The following is a 25,650-nucleotide window of genomic DNA, read 5'->3' on the forward strand; positions in this document are numbered from 1 at the left end:
TTCTAATGGTTAGTAAAAGTTCGTCTTAGTAAAAGTTTGTGTTTCAGTACCTGAAGATGGCCTTGTCATTTTCTATGATTTACAAGCTTAGATAAAACTGCTCAATTTATATCATTTATATCAACCTCAGATACCACTTTTCTTGCAGCAGTTTAGTGGCAATTCCTTCTTGGAATTTAGTGAATATTAAGAATTCTCACAATTTAGGCCAGAGATTATCCATACTGATCAGCTTGTAAAAGGTTTTCAATTTTGACTTTAGATATTGGAATATTGAAGCTGATTAATCTAATTTGCAGTAGAACTCTGAAATGTTCCAACTGAGTTTCTACGCATGCACATAACCCATGTATGTACTTTCACAGATGATCATTTGAAGAACCACAGTTACTGTTAAATTTGTTTGTCTGCGTTAAACGTGATATTGATACAGTTTATATCATGGCGAGTGAGGCTGGAGATAGTAGTCAAAGCCTCTCGTATCCTATGTTTGGAAGTTATTTTACAGTGATAAGTTAACAAATATCACAAGGAATGTTTTCAAAAGGATTTCATAGTCCCCTGATTCTGAGGATTATTTTTCCCCAGCAGCCAGGTGAGTTGCACAGTGAGATCATGGAGAGGGAAGATTTTCAGTCCATCCTGAGCAATGCAGTTTAGCAGTATCGTCAAGAAGAGCCTTGGTGGAGCAGTGGGCTAATGCCTCCTTAAGTAACACCAGCTGCCTGCAATTAGTGCAGGTTCGCATCCCACCAGGCTCAAGGTTGACTCAGCCTTCCATCCTTCCGAGGTAGGTAAAATGAGGACCCAGATTGTTGGGGGCAATAAGCTGACTTTGTAATAATGCCGCTGGGGGGGGGGGCGAAAGCCCTAATAAGCAGGCATATACATAGAATGAAGGCTATTGCTAAGCACATTGAATTGTGCTTAGAGTGTAAGCCGCCCTGAGTCTTCGGAGAAGGGCGGGATATAAATGGGATTTTTTTAAAAAAAGAAGAAATCTGGCAGTAGCTGATGAATAAAATAAAGCATCATGGGTAGTGTGTAGACTACTTCTCTTTTCTGCTATGTAGAATAGGATTAGTAAATGTCACTCTGTGTGCTTATATTTTCAGGTTTGGTTTTTTTCATCATAGTTTGGAAGAAAGGAAACAAAGTGAAATAATCAAAATTGCAAATAGATATATCAGCTACTGATACAAGATAAAATATTTCTTCGAATTTGCTAATTTTCAGTATATTGTAAGCCCCGTACTAATTCATTTTGCTGAATAGGATCAATGTGATGGCATTGCTTTCTGGTCCAGCTTGTAACTTTCAAGGGGTCATTTCAGGCTGACAGACATTTCAGTAAAAAAAAAGTTGTGCTATTAATATGAATGTGTTGGTATAATGTTGATACATGATCTACTACCAAGTTTTAACTAACTTTCCCCCCCCTTTGCTTGATATTTTAGGGTAGAGCTTTGCTCCATTGGGCATGTGATAGAGGACATAAAGAACTTGCTACAGTACTTCTCCAACACACTGCTGATGTTAATAGCCAGGTATGAGCTGAAGCTACAATGAATGTGTCCACCTTGTATATTTTGGAGTAAAGAAATTGCAGTAGATCATTTTTAATTGCAGTGTTTAGGTATTTGCAATATTCCTTTATTTTTTTGTGTTAATTATTTCATTCCTTTCATGGTTTAATAGGATTATTTAGTACCTTATCTTACCAAAATTGTATTAGACTTCAAACGGAACATTTTTTTAAAGTGACATGGATCCTTCTGGTTTGAAGACAGTAGTGACAAGAAAAGGATTATTTAACTCTTTTCTTCTCACATTGGTGCACTCAGAATTATTTTGGTCATGAAAAAAGCAAATTGAAAAGTGTACTCTTACATGAGCAGACGGAAAGCAGTAAGCAGCACCTTTCTTTCCAAGAATGAGCTGAAATAATAGTGAATTGGAATAGAAGAATTTTTGAGAAACAAGTCAGAAGGTTTGATTGGTGGAAGTCTGGCTGTTACGAAATAGCACAGCAGATGTAGGAGAAGGAGTGGCAGAGCCTGGGGTGGAGTCCAAAGAGGAATCAGCCCTCCAAGGGGTCTAAGTCCAACCCTCTTGAGGCCAAAATAGTGCTGACCTTTCGTTGACTAGATTCCCACATGTAAGCATGAGCAGTACATTAGTTTAATTGGAATTTAACATGTGGCCCTGAACTTTCGTGCCTGACAGCATATCACTATGTAAATTGAAAACAAAAGAGCAAAGCTAAGATGAAAAATGAACGAATGGATGAATGAAAACAACAAATAGAAAACAGAATGAAAAGTTTATTTGAAATATTCTTTCTTCATCTATGAGGAGTAGAGGCCTAAAGCTGCTGCAGAAGGAGAACTGCTGCATAATTGTAGGCAACGTGTTTATGCTAATATGTAACGGCGGATTTCCAGTAGAGGTATACCTGGCATTCCTCAGGAGCCCTTGCTGGGAACTGTATTCCTGAACATATACAGAATGCTGAAAGAATACTGAGTACATAAGTAGCAGCATACCTCATTCAAAAAGAAAAATGTTCGAAATATAGTTATATTCGCAGTCTGGGCTTATCCCAACAATCATTCAGTGACTATACATTAAATAAAATTTTAAAGAGAGAGGAGGTATAAGAGAAAAAGAGACGGGAAATTCCCTTTTGTCTCTGAAACACAGAAATTCAATAATAATAGGCCAGATGAAACACAAACAACAAGTCCGTACCTTATTATTTGCCCTAGTGGTCAAAACAGCTCATAAGTGCAAATAAATTATGCAGGCTTCAACAAATATTCTATTTAGGTTTATTAATATCTAGTTATCCTCAACAGATTTGGAAACATTTAAGTGATTGCTGAAAAGCTACAAAGAAGTATTTTTAGTTACATGCCTAGGAAAAAGATGAAAAGTAAAGCTTCAAGTACTCTGATTTATTGTGCAGATAATGTAAATCGTATCTATTTTCATATAATGTTGCATAATTTAATAAGTAAAATTTATTCTTGAGGTTTTAAGTTTCAATAGTTATTAAATATGTATAGCTATGGGAAATTACATCTAAATTACAAAAATATAAAATGCAATTAAAATCTATCTATTGATTGTTTAGATGCCATCAGGCAACTGTCAACTTTTAGTGACCATATTGATTGATTTTCTTCAGGAAGGTGTGTCCTCATCTTAGTTCCTCAGGTCTTTCAGTGGCATACCTATTGCTGCAGTAATTAAGTCCATCCACTTGCTGCTGAACATTCTCTTTTTTTCTTTCCTTCCACCTGAGACAGCATTTAGACCTCTTCCGAGAGCTAAATCTTTGCATAATGTGTCTGAAATATCATAATTTGATCTTGGTTATTTGTATCTTGAACAAGAGTTTTGGGATTATTTATTCAATGATCCATTTGTTTGTTTTGTTCTGTTCATTATCTGTGGTATTCTCAGGAGCCTTCTCCAACACTAAAATTTAAAAATTTCAATATTATTTTTATGTTGTTTCTTCAAAGTTTAACTTTCACATCTATTGAGTGTTATAATTATATTGAGTGTTATACCTGATTTTGTCAGGTATAAATGCAACCTGGCATCTGAATATTTTTTTCAAAGTCTTCATTGACTTCAGAGATCTTTTGGAAGACTTTCCTTTGGGTTTGTTTGGGTTTTTTGGGTGTCTGTTTCCATCTTCAATATTGTTACAGATATTGTTGTAATACTGAATATCTTTTTAACAGCTCTCTGTAAATGCTAAATTCTTTCTTGAAATCTTTATCTTTCTTGGCTTTGACTTCTTTTCTCTTCTTGGCAAATTCATCAGTTTATTCTGACATCCAGTTTGCTTTCTTGTGTGTCTTGATCTGTGGCAGTTGCTTTTCATCTTCATTGTTAACTTTTTTCCCATTCTTCAGTTCCCAATCAATCAATGATTGGAATATAAACCTGGATAATTATCGTATTAAATGTAGTCCATTGTCCACATAGTCTAATTGATACTATTTGATCACTGATTACATTGGAATCAAATAGCTTTTGTTATATTCTTTCCTAGCTGTAATAGTGTCCTATGTAATAAAAGGTGTGATCTTCCTACAGAAAGTGACTTTATTCCAGTCCATCTCAATTCACTGATTGATAATGTGATCAATTCATTTCATCATTCACTGTGTTGAACTTACCGACTTTTGTGTGTTTACATTCCATGTTCCCATTATAATTCTCTCTTTGCAGCTTTGGATTTTATTTAAATATAAAGAATAATCTCAAAGTAAATGTGGCCATCAGCAACAGTCCCAAAAGCTTTAATCTAGCTATATCAGAAATACCATTACTATTTCCATTTAATACTGACCCTACACCTACTGCCTTTTAATTTCTGCATTATTTAGATGAAGCTCAGTGGGTTAGGACGATGAGCCTGTCGATCAGAAGGTCAGCAGTTTGGCGGGTCGAATCCCGAGTGCCACGTAACAGAGTGAGCGCCTGTTACTCGTCCCAGCTTCTGCCAACCTAGCAGTTCGAAAGCACGTAAAAATGCAAGTAGAAAAATAGGGACCACTACGGTGGGAAGGTAACAGCGTTCCGTGCGCCTTTGGCGTCTAGTCATGCCAGCCACATGACCATGGAGACGTCCTCAGACAAGTGCTGGCTCTTCGGCTTTGAAACAGAGATGAGCACCGGCCCCAAGAGTTGGAAACGACTAGCATGCATGTGCGGGGGAACCTTTACCTTTAATGCAAACAAGGTTATACTTTGTGACTCACTTTCACTAAAATTAAATAAAAGAATATTTGAGAAATAGTTCACTTATTTTACTATGTTCCTCTCAAACTCTTTCCTGTTATATTTATTTTCATATAATGTGTAACATAAAAGATAACAGGGTAAATGCTGAGAATGACCACAGGAGCAGTCTTTTTTTTTTTTTACAGAAATTTGTAGTATCATCTATCAATTGCTGCTGAAGGCATAGTGTGCAGTCTTAAAGCTGCAAATATTTTCCAAATTATGGTTTGGAATACGTATCTCTTTTACGATTCAGTTTTAAGCTATTTTGCCAAGCTGAGAAACTAGTTGTACCTTACAATTCTTTTCTCTCTTAGTCAGAAGCTTTTGAAATTGCCACGTAGCATTGAATCACAATGACAGTATGACCAATCTTCCTTCCCTCAAATAATAGGAAAAAGTCCATCTCTTTGAGTCTTAATTATTACCTTTGACAATACATTTTAAAAGAGCTGGTGATTGCTTAGAAAATGGAGGATGCACAAAGGATTGTTTTAGGGAGGGAAGTCTCGCTTTGTGTTGAAAAAGATAATTTGTCTAATCTAATTACCTAAATTCTTAGCCATAGGCCATTTCCTGATGGGTGGTTGTGTGTAAGAATTATGCTGAGAACTAAGACAATTTAGATTTCTTTAAAATGAATGACTGTCCCAAGTTAAAAAATAATTTATTTGGAATAACACTTGGAAAATAGTGTAGATACAAATATACAGTCTCAGTTTCTCGCACAAATATCCCGTGGGATGTAAGATTCTTTTATACATTCTTATCAATAGAAAGGTAAATAGGGGAGAAAAAGTGATGGTTTTGTTCAGCATTTTGTTCAGCATTCATTCAGCATCCCTTTCAAAGCTCTGTTTCTTTTGGGTTCCAAATTCAGTGGAAAAGTAAGTTCTCTGGAGGGGAAATAAGGCTCCACCAGGTTAATGTCTGAAATCCTTCTCTGAAATCATTACTATAACCCTAGAAATTCATGGATAAACTAAAATGAAAGCCACTGGCCTCTGGATCTCTCAACTGCTGTTCCCTAAATTATGGCACAGTTCATCATATAGCAAGATAAAGAATACAAGACCTTGTGACTGCATCAATGCAGTTATTTTTCAAGAATTAGAGAAGTGGTTTTCATTTGTTTCTTTATGGATTTTACTTCCCAATCTTGTCAGTGATAATTCTTGAATTCTTAGATGGTCTTCCATCCAAATACAAATCAAAATGGACTCTCTTTAATTTCCCAGATCAACCAAAGTTGACTAAGTAATGCCACTTGGTGAAACACTGAATAATCAGACAGTATATGTCTGAATATATGTTGAGAGAAGATGGATTAGAAGATCGTGTTTTAATATTGGAGTAAGAAATATCAATAACCTATGCTATGTAGATGCCACTGGTCTAATACCTGAAAATGCAAATGATCTGCAAGTTTTAGTAATGAAAGTAAAGGAACACAGTTTTTTTTTAAAATGGGGCTCTTTATCCAACTCCAGTATAAAAAAGACTAAATTAATGACGAGGGACAGCAGCCCTTTTAGAATAGATACTGAAGAAACAGAAATGGTAGATAACTGCCACCTTTTAGGGCTGACTTATCAACAGTAAAGGAACCTATAATCGGGAAATACATCACAGGCTAGTAATGAAAGCATTGGAAGATATACTCAGATATCATGATGTGTCTATGCCTAAAGGTAAAGGTTTCCCCTGTCCAGTTGTGTCTGACTATAGGGGATGGTTTTTCCTCTCCATTTCTTAGCTGAGAGAGCTAGAGTTGTCCAAAGACCTTTCCATATTCATGTAGCCCGCATGACTATACGCCAAGTAACAGGAGCTCACCCCATCACACATCGCTCAGGTCTCGAATCTGAGCTGTCAGCTTTCCAGCGGAACCATCGCGCCTTCTCATGTCTATGCATACAGACATCAAAACTCTGCATATTAAAAATGAAAAAAAAATTCTTTCTATTTCTTTTTAGCTTTTTGCATTTTAATTTTTTCTTCTTTGTTTATATTATTTTGTGTTAGTGTCTTTGTTCTCTTTTAAACTTCTAATAAAATTTATTTTTAAAAAAGGAATATGGTCCTATGTATTTATATCTGATCTTGACAGAATTCGTGTCATTATTGGCATTGTAGTGCCTAGCTTCATGTGACTACTGTTTACAGATTCCATTTTCTGTTCTGTGTCAATTTCTTCAGATCCAACATTAGGAAATTAAATCTCCTTTTCTCCAGCATACCTTTATGCAGAACAATTTTTTCAGATTGCTTGAGCTCTTGGTTACAGTATAGAATAGCTGTTGATGACAGTAAATGACCTAATCTTCAAGTTAATTTAGAGCACGGATGTCAAACTCGATCGTGTCATGTGATGTATCATGATTTTTTTGCCTTTGTGGAGCCAACGTGGGCTGCCAGTTCGACACCCCTGATTTAGAGCAATTCCGAATATAATAACTGAGGCATAGGTTGAGTCATTTTCCACTCCTCCAACCTAAAAAGTGTGGGAGCATCTCTGTGTTGTTGTAGAAGATTATTGTAGTTTTCTGTTTAAATATCCTCAATGTGATTTTCTCATATTCAAGGCTTATTGAACAAAGTTAATCACCAATCTACCTAGTAATAGTACTGACAAGAAAGGTCAGAAGCTAAATGATTTGGATACCATTTTTATTTCACCGGAGCTTTAGACATGTGTATTGCAGTGGCCAAGGTGTATGGCAAGCTACCAGTGCTTTTAGAAGAAGAAAAATATCGTTTTCAAACATTTCTCTTAAGATAAATGGCTTTTGGACAAGTCTTTTATGCAGGGGTGAACAAGATGTCAAAGCATCATTTGTTGCTAAATCCATAGCTGGAAAAGTTGCACTGAAGCTTCATGCTTAGTTATCATTTCCTGGCTTTTCAGCACTGAAAGAAGTGAACCCACATTGAAAAAAATCCCTTTGAAGAGAAAGGGATTTTGCTAGATCAAGTTTAATCCATGAAAAATACGCCTGCTCCTTCAGATAATCCAGTTCTAAGCAATATTTCCAACTCTTCATCTAAAGTTTTTGATATTAACAGTGTTGAAAAAAATGATCTCAGGGATCCAAACTTTTTTTTTTAATCATCCCTTGCAAAGTGTAAATGATTTCAGGTATTCTTTCTTTTCTTCAAGCTGATGGTTAGTTTGTAACACTTGACCTATAACAAAAAGAGCCATTGCCAATCCTCTTTGGCTCCAAATAGGAGGAGAGCCATAGCAGTGTCAGGTGGCACCTTTCAGCCTGATCAGATACTAACTCTTGCCATCCGAAATGTAGCAATCTAGTTACTCCAGTGGTATATGATGAAGGCATTTACTATTTTATTATTCATTTTGCAATTACTTTTTTCAGTGTATTAGACACTAATCACTGGTGTTCTTAAGAGACAGCAGTAGTATTTTCAGAGGCAGAAAAGAAGAAATAGTGTCCCAGGAACATAAATAAAAAAAGGGTGATCAACTGATGAAAAATGTTCTGTAGCACCCACATCACAGGGGCAGTATCAGGTTTCATGTGGCATTCTCCTATTTTCCCTCCAAAAGAGCTGTGGCCAGGGCATTAACTCAAGCCGGAAATAATGTTCTATTGAGTTTGAGAACTGTAATAAAATATAAATATGAGGCTGGCTTAGGCACTGAAATTTAGTTATTTACAAGTATATTATGAGGGAAAGCAGCAATTTCTGTTTGGTCTTCCATGTCTAACATCTGGCAGGGAACATCGCAAATGGCAATCATGTGATTGCGGGGCACTGCAACCAGTTATATGAAATTATTGCCAAACACCCAGATTGTAGCGACATGACTGCAGGGTGCTGGAAGAGCCAGAACTCTGAAGACGGGTTGTAACCACCATTTATGTAGAACCACCATAATCTTGAATGGTCTTTGAACAAATGGTCATAAGTATAACCACTCCCGTTTAGATATCCAGTCTAGAGCAGATGCAGCTGAACCTGTTGCCTTAAAGTAAGGTAACTTGGCTTCTATACAAGTTTGCAATACATATTGGTCACAAGAAAAACATTTCAAGTTACAAGTTCCTTGAAACTAGTTAGTTGCGCATTGACATGACTCTCCATTCCACATTAGCAGTTTCTTAGGATTAGAATGCTGTTTGTGTTGGCTTCAGTGCAATGAAATAATTATTTTTTTTACTATTCCACTTAATAGAATGGTAATCTTTTTCTAAAACTTAATATGTTTAATCTTGCGTGCTTTGTAGATTTCTCAGTCTATTCATCAGTAAGGAAAATATAGTACACCCTTTACCGACTTAGATAGGAAGAGTTAATACCGTAGTTTCCGGCGTATAAGATGACTTTTTAACCCATGAAAACTTCTCAAAAGTCAGGGGTCGTCTTATACGCAGGGTGCTGAAACTTTAGGGACAGGGCTGGCTGGAAAACCTGGAGTGGATCTTCCATTTAGTCTGCGCAGGGAAAGCGGGACCAATTGGAGTAGAAGCTGCAGTCTGTGATTTTTTACAGGCTGGGGTCTGGGCGTCTTTCCTTCTAAAGTTGAAGAGCAGCTGTAGGCAGGAGGGGAATGCAAGAGCAACTTGAAAGGCAGGTGGGGAATGCCGTAGCCAGAGCAGCTGCTTAGCTCTAAGGACACATTTGACTCAAGAACTGGGCGGGCGGGCTGGAAAACCTGGAGCAGATCTCCCATTTGGTCTTTTTTTTTTTAATCCCATTTATATCTCGCCCTTCTCCGAAGACTCAGGGTGGCTTACAATTTAAAGCACAAATCAATGTGCTTAGCAGTAGCCTTCATTCTATGTATATGCCTGCTTATTAGAGCTTTCACCCCCCCACACACACAAGCAGCATTATTACAAAGTCAGCTTATTGCTCCCAACAATCTGAGTCCTCATTTTACCTACCTCGGAAGGATGGGAGGCTGACTCAACCTTGAGCCTGGTGGGATGCGAACCTGCACTAATTGCAGGCAGCTGGTGTTACTTAAGGCTCGGCACAGGGAAAGCTTTAGAGTGAATTAGGAAAAGTGAAAAAGTGAATTAGGAAAATAGGAAACGGTTGCTGGAATTGGGTATGTGTAGTTTAACGAAGAGAAGGGTGAGAGGTGACATGATAGCAGTGATCCAATATCTCAGGGGCTGCCACAAAGAAGAGGGAGCCAAGCTGTTCTCCAAAGCACCTGAAAGCAGGACAAGAAGCAATGGATGGAAACTAGTCAAGGAGAGAAGCAGCCTAGAACTAAGGAGAAACTTCCTGACTGTTAGAACAATTAACCAGTGGAACAACCTGCCTCCAGAAGTGGTGAATGCTCCAACACTGGAAGTTTTTAAGAAGAGACTGGACAGCCATTTGTCTGAAATGGTATAGGGTTTCCTGCCTTAGCAGGGGGTTGGACTAGATGACCTCCAAGGTCCCTTCCAACTTCTTCTTCTTCTTCTTCTTCTTCTTCTTCTTCTTCTTCTTCTTATTATTATTATTATTATTATTATTATTATTATTATTATTATTATTATTAAGTTTAATCCACTTGCACTGTTTTATGTTTACATGTTTGATGACAAACAGCCTTATGTTTATAAGTGACAGTTTTCCTACTAAGTACCTGCATGTCATAAGCATTTGAATTAAAATTACCATATTAAAATCAAATCTGATGTTTTTTATTTGGTGTGCATTGGAAGAGGGGTAGTCTTATACGGCGAGTATAGCCCAAACCCTATAATTTAACAGGAAATGTAGGGGGTCGTCTTATACGCCCAGTCGTCTTATACGCCGGAAAATACGGTAATTCATTTTACTTCTGTGGTCAAGTAAATGAGGAGAGGTTTTTTTATTTATAGTATAAATATTACATTATATAATATCCCTTTATATTTGTAGCTTTGTATACACATGAGGGAATGTAGATTGTAAAACTTGTATCACTGTTAATTTCTAATTTGCTCTATGACTAAAACATGTTATCTTTCCTCTAGATACTGCAATGGAACTCTTAAAACACTTCATAAATTGAATAATACAATTATAAATAATACCATAAATGTTAATAATATGAGTTCCAAAATAAGTTTATACAACGACATATTAAAATCTTCAATGCTGCTGCTTTGTTTGCTTCTATCATTGCACAAACTGTCACTGTATAAGTAGATTATTACTTATACATTTTAAATTTGTTGCTTATAGACTGTATGAATTATAATTTTGTGATCAGTTATTATCTATTCATAGACTTAGACATGAATTGCTTAGTTTATTCAGAGTAACATTTTGCAATACAAGAAACGGACCTGACATTAGACCATGTTGTGATCTTAAAATTATTTTTTAATCAGGCTACTTCTATTGTTGATAATCTGTCTGCTTGGATAGTATATACTAATAATATATGGAAATCATTTAAGCTCAGGAATATTTTTATGAAAAAGGAGAGGATTTTTCTTTGTAATTTCATTTTATTAATCTCCCATCTGATCCCGCTCTTTCTATATAATCCCCCTGAATCAGCAGTGTGGAGATAGTGTGGGAGGAGGAAGAGGAGAAGGATTTTAAAATCTGATGGGGATTTTTCCAGCTCTTTAAATTGAAGCTTTATCTTTACATTTATATTGCTCATTGAAGCATTAATATCAATAAAAAGATTCTAATAGATTTATGAAATATATCATGATTATTGGCTTTAGTTCTAGAGTTATTTTGACCTATAATGTTCAGTCCTCTTGACAAAGTGTTAAATATTCTCAGATTACATCAAAGCAAGAGGAAACATTTTTTAAAAAAATTAGAAGCAATACAAATTGGACTTTGGATGCTCTAAACTCATTTTTTGTTTTGTAACTTTGATAAGTTATAACTCAACTTGACAGTCTTAAGGGCTAAAAGGCAAGAGGCAAGCTGTAAAATACACACAGGGAATCAACAGCTTAAATTCTCCAGAGCAAGAACAACTGGGTTGTTAAGGCCTTCTGGAACACCATTAAGATGGGAGATGCACAGATTAGGGGATGACATTCCAGAAAGCAGACATTACAACAGAGAAGTTTTCTGAGTCTTGCTACACACCATTGTTTGATAAATGGGACTTGCATGATCTAACTGAATGGGCAGAAACCATGGAAAATGGGCAGTCTCTCAGATAATTAGGCCTATGCCATGAAGAACTTTATAGATGATAACCAGCATCTTGAAATGCACCCACTAGTCCTCTGGCAACTAGTGCAGCTTGTAAAGTACTGGTGATGTATGAACATTCCTGCGCTGTTGCATTCTGCACCAGGTATAGCTCCTGAAGAGTCGAGAGCAGCCCCATGGTTTTTAGGATCTGAATCCACAAATGATTTGTTCTTTTAGAGTCATGTTTGGAGGCAGGAATCCCTCCAAACATGTTTTCCTTTTGCAGTCTGAAAGCATGCCATGAATTCAGCTACTAAAGTGCTTGTAAGAGTGCTTCTGGAAGCATAGATGCAGAATAGGTTTACTTTACAGTACAGTCATGCACGTATTTGGAAGTGGGAAAGGACTCTTTTCAATTTGAGACAATACAAACATAATAAATGGAAAGGAAGGTTCATCTCCCTCATGACTCAATCCTTCTCAAACAACATTATTATTGACTGAACCATTGGTTGCCAAAAAGAAAAATCAATTTTGGAAGTACTTGCTTGGCCACAGATCATGATACAAATCCAGCGTAGGCAGGCTGATTTTATCAACTGTCTGAAGAATAATTTCTACAGTTAGCCACAAAAGAAGAAAAAATTACAACTATGTCAAAGATTGCTTAGCATTTCTTTCAATTCTCTTCTTTTCATTCTATGCCTCTAAAACGTTTTTACGTCTTCTTTCATTCAGTCATATTTTAATGTGATGCAGTTATACTATAAACCTTGTACACAGAGTTGAAGACTATTCTCAAAAAATCTACACAACCCTGGAACCTTCTTAGGTCATTTTTTGAGAGGAAGGCAGTGCAGTGTGATGTGACCAGAATGAAGATTAAATTTTAGTCTGACCATATTTATTTTTTATCCCAGTGCTGGATGGTCCTAGGATCATCTAAGAAGAATATATATCATAAACCAGGGATCCCCAACCCCAGAGCATGGACCAGTACCAGTCCGTGTCCTGTTAGGAACCGGGCCACGTAGCTGCAGGTAAGCGGCAGGTGAGCCTGGACCGGTCTCTGTCTCTCAGCCCTAGAAAGATGACAGTGGCAAACCACTTCTGAAAACCCTTGCCAAGAACAATGCAGGGGTTGACACTGACCTTATATTGAGCAACATGTTTAATGAGCTCATTCAATCCAATTTAACATCTCAGTAGCAGAGAATATTTAGGAGCTCCCATGAACCAGATAATTATTAATTGGGATCTGTCCCACCCTGCAACTTATCAGGACCGCTGAGGTTTGGCACTACATTGCTGTAGTCAAATAATCATCGCTGATCTGTAGATTACCGAAACAGCTTGGGCAATAGACACTATTGCAGCAAAATTCCTTCTTCCACAGCCAAACCAGCCTCCTAGATTAATGGATTGTTGGTGGTAATGAAGTGGAAGTTTGAATGCAAATGAAGGAAATATCGGGGCAAAAGAGATCAAGCATGGCCTGAAGTCCATTTGGTGCAATATTCTGCGGCATTGGAGGTAGCAAAGAATGCTTATTTCTCTTCCTCTGATGCATCTCTACAGAATAGGCTAATACAGTTATTCAACCTACGTACTGCCTCTTTCATTAGGATGCTAGGGATATAAAACTGGCATAAATGTTGATTCATTATAAACAACTTGTTACTTTTTTCAGATGTGCTTCACATCTGGCTCCATTAGGGATGAAGTAATCATATAACTGATAATTGTGTATCCTATTGGTTTGGATATTTTTCAGCTTATAAGTCAAGGATGTGAACAGGATGATGCAAAGGTGAAAGCCAACAATTAGCTTTCATGGCTAATCGAACTGACCAGAGAAGACCTGCCTCCTTGGTTAATTTTTCAACATTGGAGGATATATTATAGAGCCTTTCTTTGACGAGGAAACCTGAAACGCTTTTATGATGTTATTAAAGTTTATATTAAAGAAGGGGAAGAAATGCAAAGAGATAGAAAAAAGAAAAGATAAGAGGATAAATAAAAAATTCCTTCCCCTCCCTGCAGACAAGTATAAACAACTTCACCCTCTCTGGTATTTCAATTAAAAAAAGATCTCTTTCCATGAAAATCTCATCCCTTATCAATCAAATTATAAAATCTTATTCAGTCCTAATCAGTAAAAGTCTATGGGTAGTCCTCGATATAGGACTGGTCCTTTAGAGCAACCACTCAAAATTACAGCGGACCTATAGAAAATATTCTTTCAAATCCCTATAGCCCCATACCTTTCCAAAATCAGTAGTCTAGTTGATATCCTTAAACTGGGTTTAAGTTGCAATCCTTAAATTTACATAAAACTTTTTTCATCCAGGGTAGGAGGAAACTCTTGGTGGGATGAAGCTTGCTTTTCAGAAGGTTCTTAACATCCAAAAAGCAATAACAAGCAACTTCCTAAAGTAGTTAAGACAGGAAGTCAGCAAACTCAGTGTCTGTTTGAAGGCACTAAATTACAGCTTAGGCAGGATGATTTTCCCCCAGGTCTCAGAGCTCTTAAACGCACTGGAGGTTGCTATTTTATGATCTCTGTATCCATCAAACTTGTAGCTGATCCTAGTCCTCTGCTGGATCCAGAGAGGAATTCTTACAAACTGATCTGAATTGATCTGTTCACCGGCTCATCTTTTCACTACAGCCATCAACTCTACTTTTGTAAAACCATCTTCAATCTGCCAGTGCTTCCTTAATAAACTAGCATGCATATATGTGTGCACCTTCAAGCAGTCTTGATTATTTGTAATTGCCTGAACAAATCATTGCAGTTCTCTTGGCAGCATGATTGGAACTGGTTTGCTGTTTATTTTTTCCCTACAATTGAGAGGGAATGACTGGTCCAAAGCCACATAGCTGGCTTCTTACCTAAGGTACACACCTAGCACTCAGTGTCTCAGCTACTAGCCTGGTGGCTTTAACCACTACCTGAAACAGACTCTTGAGAAATTATTAAGTGATCTCAAATGTACTAATTCTGGCTCAAAAATGATCAAAAACTGTTAAGAGATTGTTTGTCAGTACCTACTTCTTGAGTAGTTCTTGAAAGCTTGTGCCTGTTTCAACAATAACTACATCTAGCTACCTTGTCTTCTGTCAGCCTTTTTTTTAAAAAAAAATCCCTTCTCTAATGACTGCCTTCAACTTTCATAATTTGTCTTTAGTCAACAGCCTGGTTTTACTTTATCTAGGAAGGGATTGATTATTCTTATAGTTCAAGATGTTCTTAATAATTTCCTCCAACACTACAATTCAGAAGTATCTTTTCTGTTTTTTTAGATTTTTTAGTAGGCTGCTTTCCACAGCTGTATGTTATATAACTAGAAAAATAATGGCATCCTTTGTTATCAGGTATCTCTTGCAGTCTTTATCACAGACAGGAGATTTCTGTGTATTTCATGGCTACAGATGCCAATCCTGTTACTTTTTGAGTCTAGGAAGATAAAATTTGTTACTTCAGCTTCTTTGCCTATTTGTATTGGATAAGTACTGACATAATCTTTGTATGTGTTTAGATAAGACAAGACAGATCAGACTGCCTTTTGCACTTCAACAGGAAATTCATTCAGTCTCCCATGCTTCTAACCATCAATTCATATCATAAGCATACCTGAGATGGTTGATGTCTATCCCAACAACGTGGTTCCAATTCCAGCACTTCTCATGACAATTTGCATATTAGGCTTTCCAAAAGATGAGGCTACAGCTGCTTTGGCCAATTGATGGATTATTATCACTGGAAACTGGATTGAGGGAATAGACTCTTTTTGTCCTTTTAGTGATTTCAGTGTCATTAACCATGATACGGGGTTTAAGTTAGGAATAGGTTTTGGAGGTATTTTTATTTCAATGATTCTGACATTTTCTGTTAAGCCATCTTAAAAAGGTTGGGGTAACTAAAATTCATCATTTGCACTTTGTGTCCAACAGGTTTTCACTTTTAGCCTGTATGGTATTTAATTTTTATTTTATTTTCTTTCCTGTATTTGATAACCAATTCAATCTTATGTCACTAAGCAGTGTACAACAAAGTGAAAGGAACCAGAAATAAAAGCAATAATTAAATAATTAAATTAGTGCAGGTTCGCATCCCACCAGGCTCAAGGTTGACTCAGCCTTCCATCCTTCCAAGGTAGGTAAAATGAGGACCCAGATTGTTGGGGGCAATTAAGCTGACTTTGTAATAATGCCGCTTGGGGTATGTGTGAAAGCCCTAATAAGCAGGCATATACATAGAATGAAGGCTACTGCTAAGCTTGTAAGCCGCCCTGAGTCTTTGGAGAAGGGCGGGATATAAATGGAATTAAAATAAAAATAAATAAATACAGAACAGATTTATTCATGTATAGAGAAATGTTCCAGGCATCTAGAGTTAAGCCTTGTAAAGCAGGCTTGTGTGTATGAGTATCTTGTGAACATGAGCAAATTGTAGGCAGCTTACTTACGTTGTAAAAAGTAACGTAGTGAATATGGTACCAAAGTTAGTTAAACCAGGAAATTGTCTTGTGAAGCATTTTTTGCCCTTAGAGAGAGATTGATACCTACATGAAAATAAAAACAAAGAGGTTCACCAGGTTTTGTGTGCAATCTTGTTTTTCTAATAGACATAAGTGATCACCAGAATGCATTAAATGTGAAACCATAGATTAAAAAAAACGGGAGATAACATAGGCCTATACCACTGTTAAAAGTCATTAATAGTGAAATTTACTATGTGGAAAAACTACTGGCTTGGCAGTCCAGTCCATTTCCAGCATATATAAGATAATATAGATATACTGGGCTGTGTGTGTGTAGTTTGAAGGTACTTGAATCAAAATTTCAGGGGTTTTCTACACCAATTGCAGAACAATTTTCATGTTAGATTTACTAAAGACCTCTGCATTGATATACATATAAAGGCTTCAGCAAGCTAGTGAATTAGTTCTCACGTTACACTTTCAATGTTTTGATTTTGAGACCCCTGACTTAAGATTTCATCCTCTTATAAATGTTATTCACCCGTTCCCAGATTTCAGCTACGACCTTGCTGAAGGCAGTTAGAATGAGGAGTAAAAAAGGCAACAGCATACCCACAACTGGGCAAGGATACTTAAGTGTTACATTGCTCATGATCAGATTTCTTATTCCCCTCCACAACTGGCTATTTCAAATTACTCTCAGTACTCTGCTGTGAATGGTTATGAAATCTATTAACCCAAAGAAAAGGAAGATCTGCTTAGTGACACAGGATAGCTTCGTGCATTAAAATATTGACTTGGTGCCAGTCACAGTTATTAGTAGTGGCACAGTTCCACTTTTTCCTCACAGGTCTCTCTAAAGAATGCAGGTTGGCAGCAAATTGAATGCTAAGTGGTTGGTACTCAGCAGGCACTGGAAAAACAACCCCTTTCAATAGAAACAGTGTTCCCAGCATTCCCATGCTTCTGCTGGATGTTTGCAATTTATTTCTGATTCAGCAGTTAACTTATTTTGATTTGTAATCTACCGTAGCTTTTACTTCTGGAAACAAGAAGCACTAAAACTACCGTAATTCTTTTGAACATAGAGGCCTATGCTTTTTTTATCAGATAAAGTAGATTTCTGTCTTCCTGATGCTCTTTAATCGAACAAATTACAGAAAATTACAGACAACATTTACTAATAGCACTCATAACATGTACTGGTTACTGAAATTCACTGACTTTATTGTCAGAGAACAAGCAATTTATTTGGAAGAGATAGCTTAGTTCTTCTCATGTTTTTATAAAGTGTGTTTAATTTGAAGGTTCCCTTAAGGAAATGTTCAAAACCTATAAAAGGATGATGGCAAGACAGACACAGATATAAATACATATACATGCAGATACACCACTGGTTTTTGTTAGTAGCACATGTATTCAGGTATTAGCCAATTCCATCAAAAGTCTGCACCGTTGAACAAATTAAAATCCCCTTTGGTTCCACATAGGACTTGTAACACACATATTTTTGAATGTATTAACATATACATTCTTTGTATTTTCTAATACATAATTTTCTATACAACATTTTTCTGAAGTGTATTTTTTTCACATACAACTTTTCCCACATGTGGCTTTAATATAAATGTTCCCTATATGCAGTTTTATCTGCATCTTACCTAATGTTTGAGCTGAAAAGTACTTTGACATAAATACTAATAGTCTCGATGAAGTATATGATTGGTCTGCACTGGATTTTATTTTGGTGAATTGCCTAAATTTATAACATTCCTAAACCTAAAAATTTGGAAATGTTACTGGGTTTATTGGTGGACTTTATAGAGAACTTCAGCTTATTATCAGTGCTTGGAATTACAAATCTCATTGATTTTAAAATATTGTTCTTATGGGTACACAAATTAGCATTGCCAAAGCTGGTATTATGAATTCTTTATTTGTGCTGGGTAAGCAAATTTCTATCTAGTTAAAATCACCAGAAGTAGGCAACAGAATAATTTCCCATGATATGAATAGTTTTTATTACCATATAAATAGTCTAAGAGTATATTAACATAATAAAGACTTCTATGTTTATAACAACTTTCATCCATTTCATATAGTTGCTTACTACAGATATTCTTTCTGTGCTATAGATTAGCTTTGGCTTCCATTTTAGATTTAATATGACTCATCCCTAAGTTGTAATCAAATCAGATTTCTCAACAGTGGTTTAGAAGTTGGCTTATTTCAACTCAAGAATTGATATTAGCCACAATTGGTTGGAATGGATTATATAGCATTTAAAGTACAAAATTTAACTGAATACTTCCCAAGCCTTTACTTTTCGTTGTTTGAAGTGGTATTTCAAACCAATTTTTATTACAGTCATAGACCATCATATTTTTTTAAAAAAGTAGCAAGCTCAGTCATTAAATGATAACTTAAAATGATTACAATTTTTAAAACTATGTGAGTGGAATGTGAAATATTTTCATGCTTGCATTTTAATGAATATATTTTAATGCGATAAAAAGCATTCTTTGGTGGTCCAATTTCCCTTTTAATTATCCTCATCTTACTGTTTTCTTGGTGGTTTAGCCACCTGAAAAGCATCTGCCTAATGTGCTAATTCACCTTGTATAAGTTTGGAAGACATTGTCCTAGAGGGCTAATGCTCTTTTAAAAAAAAATCAGGTGTGAAACTGCAATCTGTTGTTCAAGAATAAAACAGTATTCTTTTGGCAGTTACATTAGTTTTCCAGATGAGTGCTTTATAACAGAGAGGCTGTAGCTTCAAATTGTTTCCCTTAATCCTGAGCTTTATTTTGAAGCATTGAAAAGCATGCATGCTTGATGTCTTTACTTAACAGTGACAAATCCCTACTTTTCAAACTGGCATCAATCATATTCACACCCTGTCACTCGGGAGAGCTGTCTCTGACAAAAGAATTTATTTAGAGTTAAAAGGAATTTCTTTATGTTGTTATTTATAGGCTATTGCTTCTGCTTGCATTTAATGGGCAAATGGCAGTTACCCAAAACTGAAGGTAAAACTAGTGTCTAAAATTAAGCTGAGAACAGAAAGAATGAATAAAGCCCACGTTCTTGGAGGAGTCACAACTATCTTGTTTAGGTTAATGTATCATGTGCCATTTTCTGTAACTGTAGAGTTCTACACAAATGAGGACAACATGAGATTTGTGGGAACAAGTAAAATCACTGACTGTCAATCCTATAGGCCCGTGGTGGCGAACCTATGGCACGTGTGCCACAGGTGGCACACAGAGCCCTCTCTGTGGTCACAGAAGCCGTCACCCCAGTATTAGGCCTCCAGTCACGTCCATAAGCAACCTGCATCAATGCCCACGCAGGGTAAGGTTGCCGTGCCCACCCCCGCCTCTCCAAGTGTTTTTTTTACTAACCTGCCTTTCAGCTGCATTCCATTTCTCTGTTCACTTCTCAGCATTCGCCGTGTGTTTGTGGGACTATCAGTTAAAAAAAAGAGTTCCATCAGACTTTCTAATTTCTCATGAGATCTAAAGGTTAGAAAGTCTGATGGAACTTTTTTTTTTACTCATACTCCCACAAACACACGGCGAAGGCTGAGAAGCAAACAGAGAAACGGAATACAGCTGAAAGGCAGGTTAGTAAAAAAAACGCTTGGGGAAGGCAAGGGCATCTGGGTGGGGGCGGGCGCAGCAACCTTACCCTGCATGGTGGCAGGAGGGTGGGGCACGTGCCCTTCCCATGCCAGGTCACCCCTGCAGCCCCGGGGCGGCCTTGCTGGGCGGCAGTGGGCAGGGTGTTGAGGTGGGGGCTGGCAGGCTGACCATAGCAGCAGGTGGAGCACCGGAGGCTCGGGGAGAGAGGGCGCTGAATTGGGCAGTCGGGCCATTGGCAAGAGCAACGTGTTTGAGCAGAAAGCGGCCTCAGAACAAGTGGGGCAGGTAAGGAAAGAAATCCTCGCTTCTCCCAGAAATTGCCTTTTTTTTCCTTACCTGTCTTCCAGCCCCATGCCATTTCTCCTTCGCAATCTGCCGCCGCATGCAAGGAAACAAAGGAAGTTTTTGAGGGGAGAAAAAAGGTCAATCAATCAATTCCAACTTCTCGTGAAAGATCGCAAAGTTGGAATTGACCTTTTTCCCCCTGAAAAAAACATCCTTTGTTTCTTTGCACGCGGCAGCAGCGGTGGATTGCGAAAGAGCAATGGCATGGGGCTGGAAGTCAGGTAAGGAAAGATAGCCAATTTGGGGGGGGGAGCGAGGATTTCTTTCCTTACCTGCACCACTTGTTTTGAGGCCACTTTCCGCTCAGATGCCAATGGCCCGACTGCCCACTTCAGCGCCCTCCCTCCCTGAGCCTCTGGCACTCCACCTGCTGCTTTGGTGGCTCTGTAAGCAGAGCTGCGAAGTTCTCTTCTCTGACAGAGAAGAGAACTTCACAGCTATGCCTACAGAGCCAGCAAAGCTGTAGCTGAATGGGCAGGTGAGTGGGAAACCTGCCCCACTTGTTCCACAGTCGCTTTTGCCCAAGCCGTATTGTAGCAGCATTGGGCGCAATACACAAGGCAGCAAATAGCTGCATCACACCGAAACTGGCTGTTTGCCGCCCCCTGCCCAATGCCTCTGCCATGAAGCTGCAGAACAAGCCGGGTGGTGGTAAGAAACCAGTATACCGTTTCGTTACCTCCGGTCGACTTATTCCATGGCCTCATGGCAGCGGCATTGGGCGTGCCATGCGAGGCGGCAAATGGCCGTGTCCGGAGGCAAACAGCCACGTCGTGTAGAAACCGGCCGTTTGCCACCCCCTGCCCAATGCCGTTGCCATGACGCTGCGGAACAAGCCGGGCAGTGGTAAGAAACTGGTATACCTGTTCCTTACCTCCAGCCAGCTTGTTCCATGGCCTCATGGCAGCCACATTGGGTGAAACGCGTGAGCCAGCAAACAGCCACATTGCACCGAAACCAAGGGGCCCGCAGGCTGTGGTTGCAGATGGGCACAGTTTGCCCCCATGCGCTTGCTGTGTGCAGGGGCTGATGGTGTCAGGCAGCAGCCGCCCCGGCCCCTGCCTCACCTTGCCTTGCCCTGCAGCAATGGCATCCCTTCCCTGCCTCGCCTCATCTAACCCCACAGGATGAGCTTCCTGCCCACTGTTCGACCCACCAGAGATCCCCTGGATCTCCCCCAACCCTGCCTGGCCCCCATAGGCATGCCTCCCCATGAGCAACATTGAGGTGGCCACGCCCACCCTGGCCATGCCCACCCAGTCTGCCGTGACCATCTCAGCCATGCCCACTCAATGGGCCATGCCCACCCAATGGGCCACTCCCACCAGGCACCTGACAATACATAAGTGGGTTTTGGGTTGCAGTTTGGGCACTCTGTCTCTAAAAGGTTCGCCATCACTGCTATAAGCTGTACTTCTTTATGCTACAGAATTTTATACTATGGCCAAACTAGAGCAAATAGCTGAAAGGTTAGAGTCTTGCGGGTTTTATATTTAACATTCCTTAATCTGGAAAAATTTTTAGACATTTGCCAGTCATTCACCATCCTGAGCTTCTGTTTTCTTTTTCATTTAATGAGAACTGAAGCTTTAGAATTTAGCATAAAACTCTATGCTCTTTTATCAGGCCCTCACTTCCACTCTAGAGAAAATGGACTGAAAGCCACCATTGCATCATAGTTCCTTTGTGCATTATGCCAAAGTACTCCTGTTTTAGAGGAACCTAGACCTTGAAGTTGATGTGTTGAAATGCCCTTAGCCAGGATTTTCTTATTTGGATTCAATCTTTTATAATCCCTAGATGAATATTTTATTCATTTTAAGCACTGGTTCAGAACATCAACTACCTTAATTTATATTGAGGACAGAGCTAGTTATTGTCCACATTCTTAGTAATAAGTCAACTGACATCCCTGGATAAACTCTGCCAATGGTTTGAGGAAATTGCTAGAAAGTATGGAAGTTAAAAAAACGCTTTGGGGAACCTCACATCACAATTTTCACAAGACAAAACAATCCCACAGCACCACCTTCTGGAATCAACTAAATTGAAGTGTAATAATTATAATACAGTTCAAACATTCTAAGTAGAAGGATATCAGAATTGATAATAGTGAAGGACACAGAAGTCCAAGACTACAATACTAGCACACTCTCTGTGTTCTTTATATAGCATCTGGCATTTGTCATCCATCAAGGCAATCAAGATGGTTGTTATTCCAAAAATCATGCCTGAAATTAGATTAGAATAGATCTGCAAAATTAGTTGTTCTATTTTTTTATTTTTTTAAAAAAAATTGATTGGACAGGATCATCAGTCACTATTTCAAACATCTTGCCCAGGAAGATGACATTAGTAACTAGTTGGCTTATAGTTTTTACCTATTGGATACTAAATAATTTTCTTCTGAAGCAAGCTTTTAGAGGCAAGTATTATCCTTTCCCAAAGACCTTTTCATATGTAATAAATACAGAGGAAAAATAGGGTATTATTAGACGCAGTTGATTGAACATGATCTCATATTTTAGCTATATCCTTAGGTTTCAAAACTGTGAAACTCATTCAGTACCTGTTCTCCTATAATTGCATAAGTACAGAGCATTCATCTTTCCCCAAAAGATAAAGTTTAATTATTCCCATCTTATCGATATCTGAAGAAACCTCTCTATATATTTTATTATATTACATATTACTGAGTTACATAGAGTATGTTGGCATACATATACATAGACATTTAATGTGGAATTGATATTCTTTAAATGGCTGTGTAACCAGATTTTTACCTATAGATATCAATTCTATTTGAACCATTTAATGGAGTATTCTGCTATTTTACTAGAAGCATTTATCTTTCACATCAACACTGGGGATAGTAGTACAAGGTTTAGAAATATTCAAAAGAATGTCATCTTCAAATAAATGCAACTTGTGTTCAACTGAATTATGTATGACTCTATAGATCTTCCTAGGTTGTCCAATAGCACAAGTCAGGGGTTCCATGCAGATATTATAAAAAGCAAGGGTAAAAAAGGACATTGATCTAATCCTCTAATCTTCACTTTAGATGTATGCAACTCATATAATATATATTTATCAAATTTGTATAGCCACCCATCTTACCCAAGGGATTCTAAGTGGCACACAACAATAGATAAAAGGACATAATATAAAACAGCAAATACAAATATAAAATACCATAATAATAAATAGCTTTTAAAAAACAGAAATACATAGTCCATAGTTCAAGGAAATAAGAATGGCCCCCTCAACAATGAAGCCATCTAAATAGGTTTCCAGTTTCAAGGGAGTCCCTGATCTGGTATCTTACTTCATTTTATGAATTCTAGCTGTACATGTACCCTTATGCAAAGAAAGCTAGGATCAGCTTCTGAAGTCACCAGGTGAGAAGTGCAATCTATACAGCTCCTTTAATTACTTTGAAATAATAATACCTGAGCTTATACATTTGTTTTGAATACTCTGCACAGTCCTAATAGATGTTAAATCTCCACTTTCAAATCACCAGTTTCCCTACATAATTGGAAAGCCCATATTCAAAAGATACCTTGTCAAATGTGTGGGTTGGATAGCTCTATGGTTAACAAGGGGTCCCTGAAGTTCCAGTTCCAACAGGTTTGGCAACTATATTGATGCCCTCTGGAACAATAATCCTGGGATAATTAATACCAACATTCTTTAGGAAAATGAGTAAAGATTGGGGTCTGATTTATAAAATGACTATTAAATAGTTACCTAAAAGATGGACATTCATTAAAAACAATAGTTTTGTCTTATGGAATTCAGTTACTTTCAGATGTCAGATGGGGCATATGTCAATAATGCATTAAGATGTCTGATATTAAGATGTGATTTTACTTTCATGAAGGTCGGTTTTTACAACCAGCCAATCCACTAAAACAAATTCAGTGGTTTATGTTATCTATTCAGATTTAAGTTTAAGGTTGTAGTATTCTTTTTGTGTTATCTTAATGTTTATAGAAAATGATGTCTAAAAATCATTTTAGTTTATTAACTGCTAGTGACTTTTCTATAGCTGCTATCTGGAGATGGACTGTTTTAACATTCTGAATCTGCAACTGGAAAGTATTACATGAACCCAAGCGCCAAAATAATTGTCTTTATATGTATGGTTAAATTTCAGAACTGGGATAATGTCAAGGAGAATTTTGTTTTAATAGAAATAAAAACAGCAAATGAGGTAATCAAATTCAGATAAATTAGTATTGGCAAACTCTGAATGATGTATTTGCGTGAGCAATCTTTCAAAATTCTTTCTGGTATACTGCTGGCAACTCTGTATTTATTATTATTATTATAATATGATCCATGAGGGATTTGTGGGTGGCCTGGCTAATTCTAATTAATCCAGTCAGAAAGAGCAGCAGGGTAAGTAGAATAGTCTATTGGATGGAAATTCATAACTTAATTGAGGTCAAAGTCCTGGGCTGGGAGAACAAAAGTCTTTCTCTAGGATCAGGTCGATCAATAGCAATAAATATCTGGCTTGAGTACAAGTACTTTACAGTGACAGATTACTTGACACTGGCCAGAGGGCTTGGTCTTATAAAGGGTAAGAAGCCTGTACAGCTTTACACAAGTTACTTTTGTAGACTTCAGGATGGTACAAAAGTAGAAAAGGAAGCTTCTGTTACATGTCTGTTATGAGACATAGAAGCATGCAATTTAAAGAACCCGCACTAAACAGTGAATTGGCTGTAATTTATTAATATCTCTTCAGTAATTTAGTCATGTTAGTAGTGACTGAACTCAAAAGAATTTGCATATAGCTTTCAGGAATAAGCGTACTAATCTTTAAATTTCTCTGCAGCAGCATAAATAAGAAATAGTTATTATTGTTAATTAGAATCCTGTCCTTTTCCCCATGATACAACAATCAATAATGACAGTTGAAACAAACAAACAAACAAGACTTTTTCCTGTAAGATACACCTATATGTAGCTTCGTAGGAGCCCAAGATTATACTTCCAAAATTTGATAATAAACTGGCTGAAGTAGAGTGCTGTGGGGTTTTGGTTTTTTCCAAATTAAGGGAAGGAATGTGAGTCAACTATAGGCAAACTGTTCCTTTTCCTACCTATAGTTGTCTTCTAAAGTACCCATCTGTGAGAGTATTTTAAATTTGTTTTAATATTTGGGGTTTTTCCCCAGTGCCCACCTGTAAAACAGCCTAAAATCCTGAAAATCAGCCCCCAAATTATTCCTGCTC

At 37.6% G+C, this 25,650-nt stretch overlaps 1 protein-coding gene across 1 annotated transcript in view; it reads left to right on the forward strand.

Annotated features, from left to right (window-relative positions):
- The first annotated feature begins 369 nt into the window (after window positions 1-369).
- LOC310637900 (acyl-CoA-binding domain-containing protein 6-like) overlaps window positions 370-25,650 on the forward strand; it is a 56,823-nt gene continuing 31,542 nt past the window's right edge. Inside the window, exons 1-2 of the mRNA XM_083358511.1 lie at window positions 370-444; window positions 1,458-1,547. Coding sequence (XP_083214637.1) covers window positions 442-444; window positions 1,458-1,547 — 93 coding nt within the window. The 5' untranslated portion in view covers window positions 370-441. The remainder of the gene's footprint in view (window positions 445-1,457; window positions 1,548-25,650) is intronic.

This window comes from Vipera ursinii, assembly GCF_947247035.1.
Source record: "Vipera ursinii genome assembly, chromosome: 3".
Classification (NCBI taxonomy): domain Eukaryota; kingdom Metazoa; phylum Chordata; class Lepidosauria; order Squamata; family Viperidae; genus Vipera; species Vipera ursinii.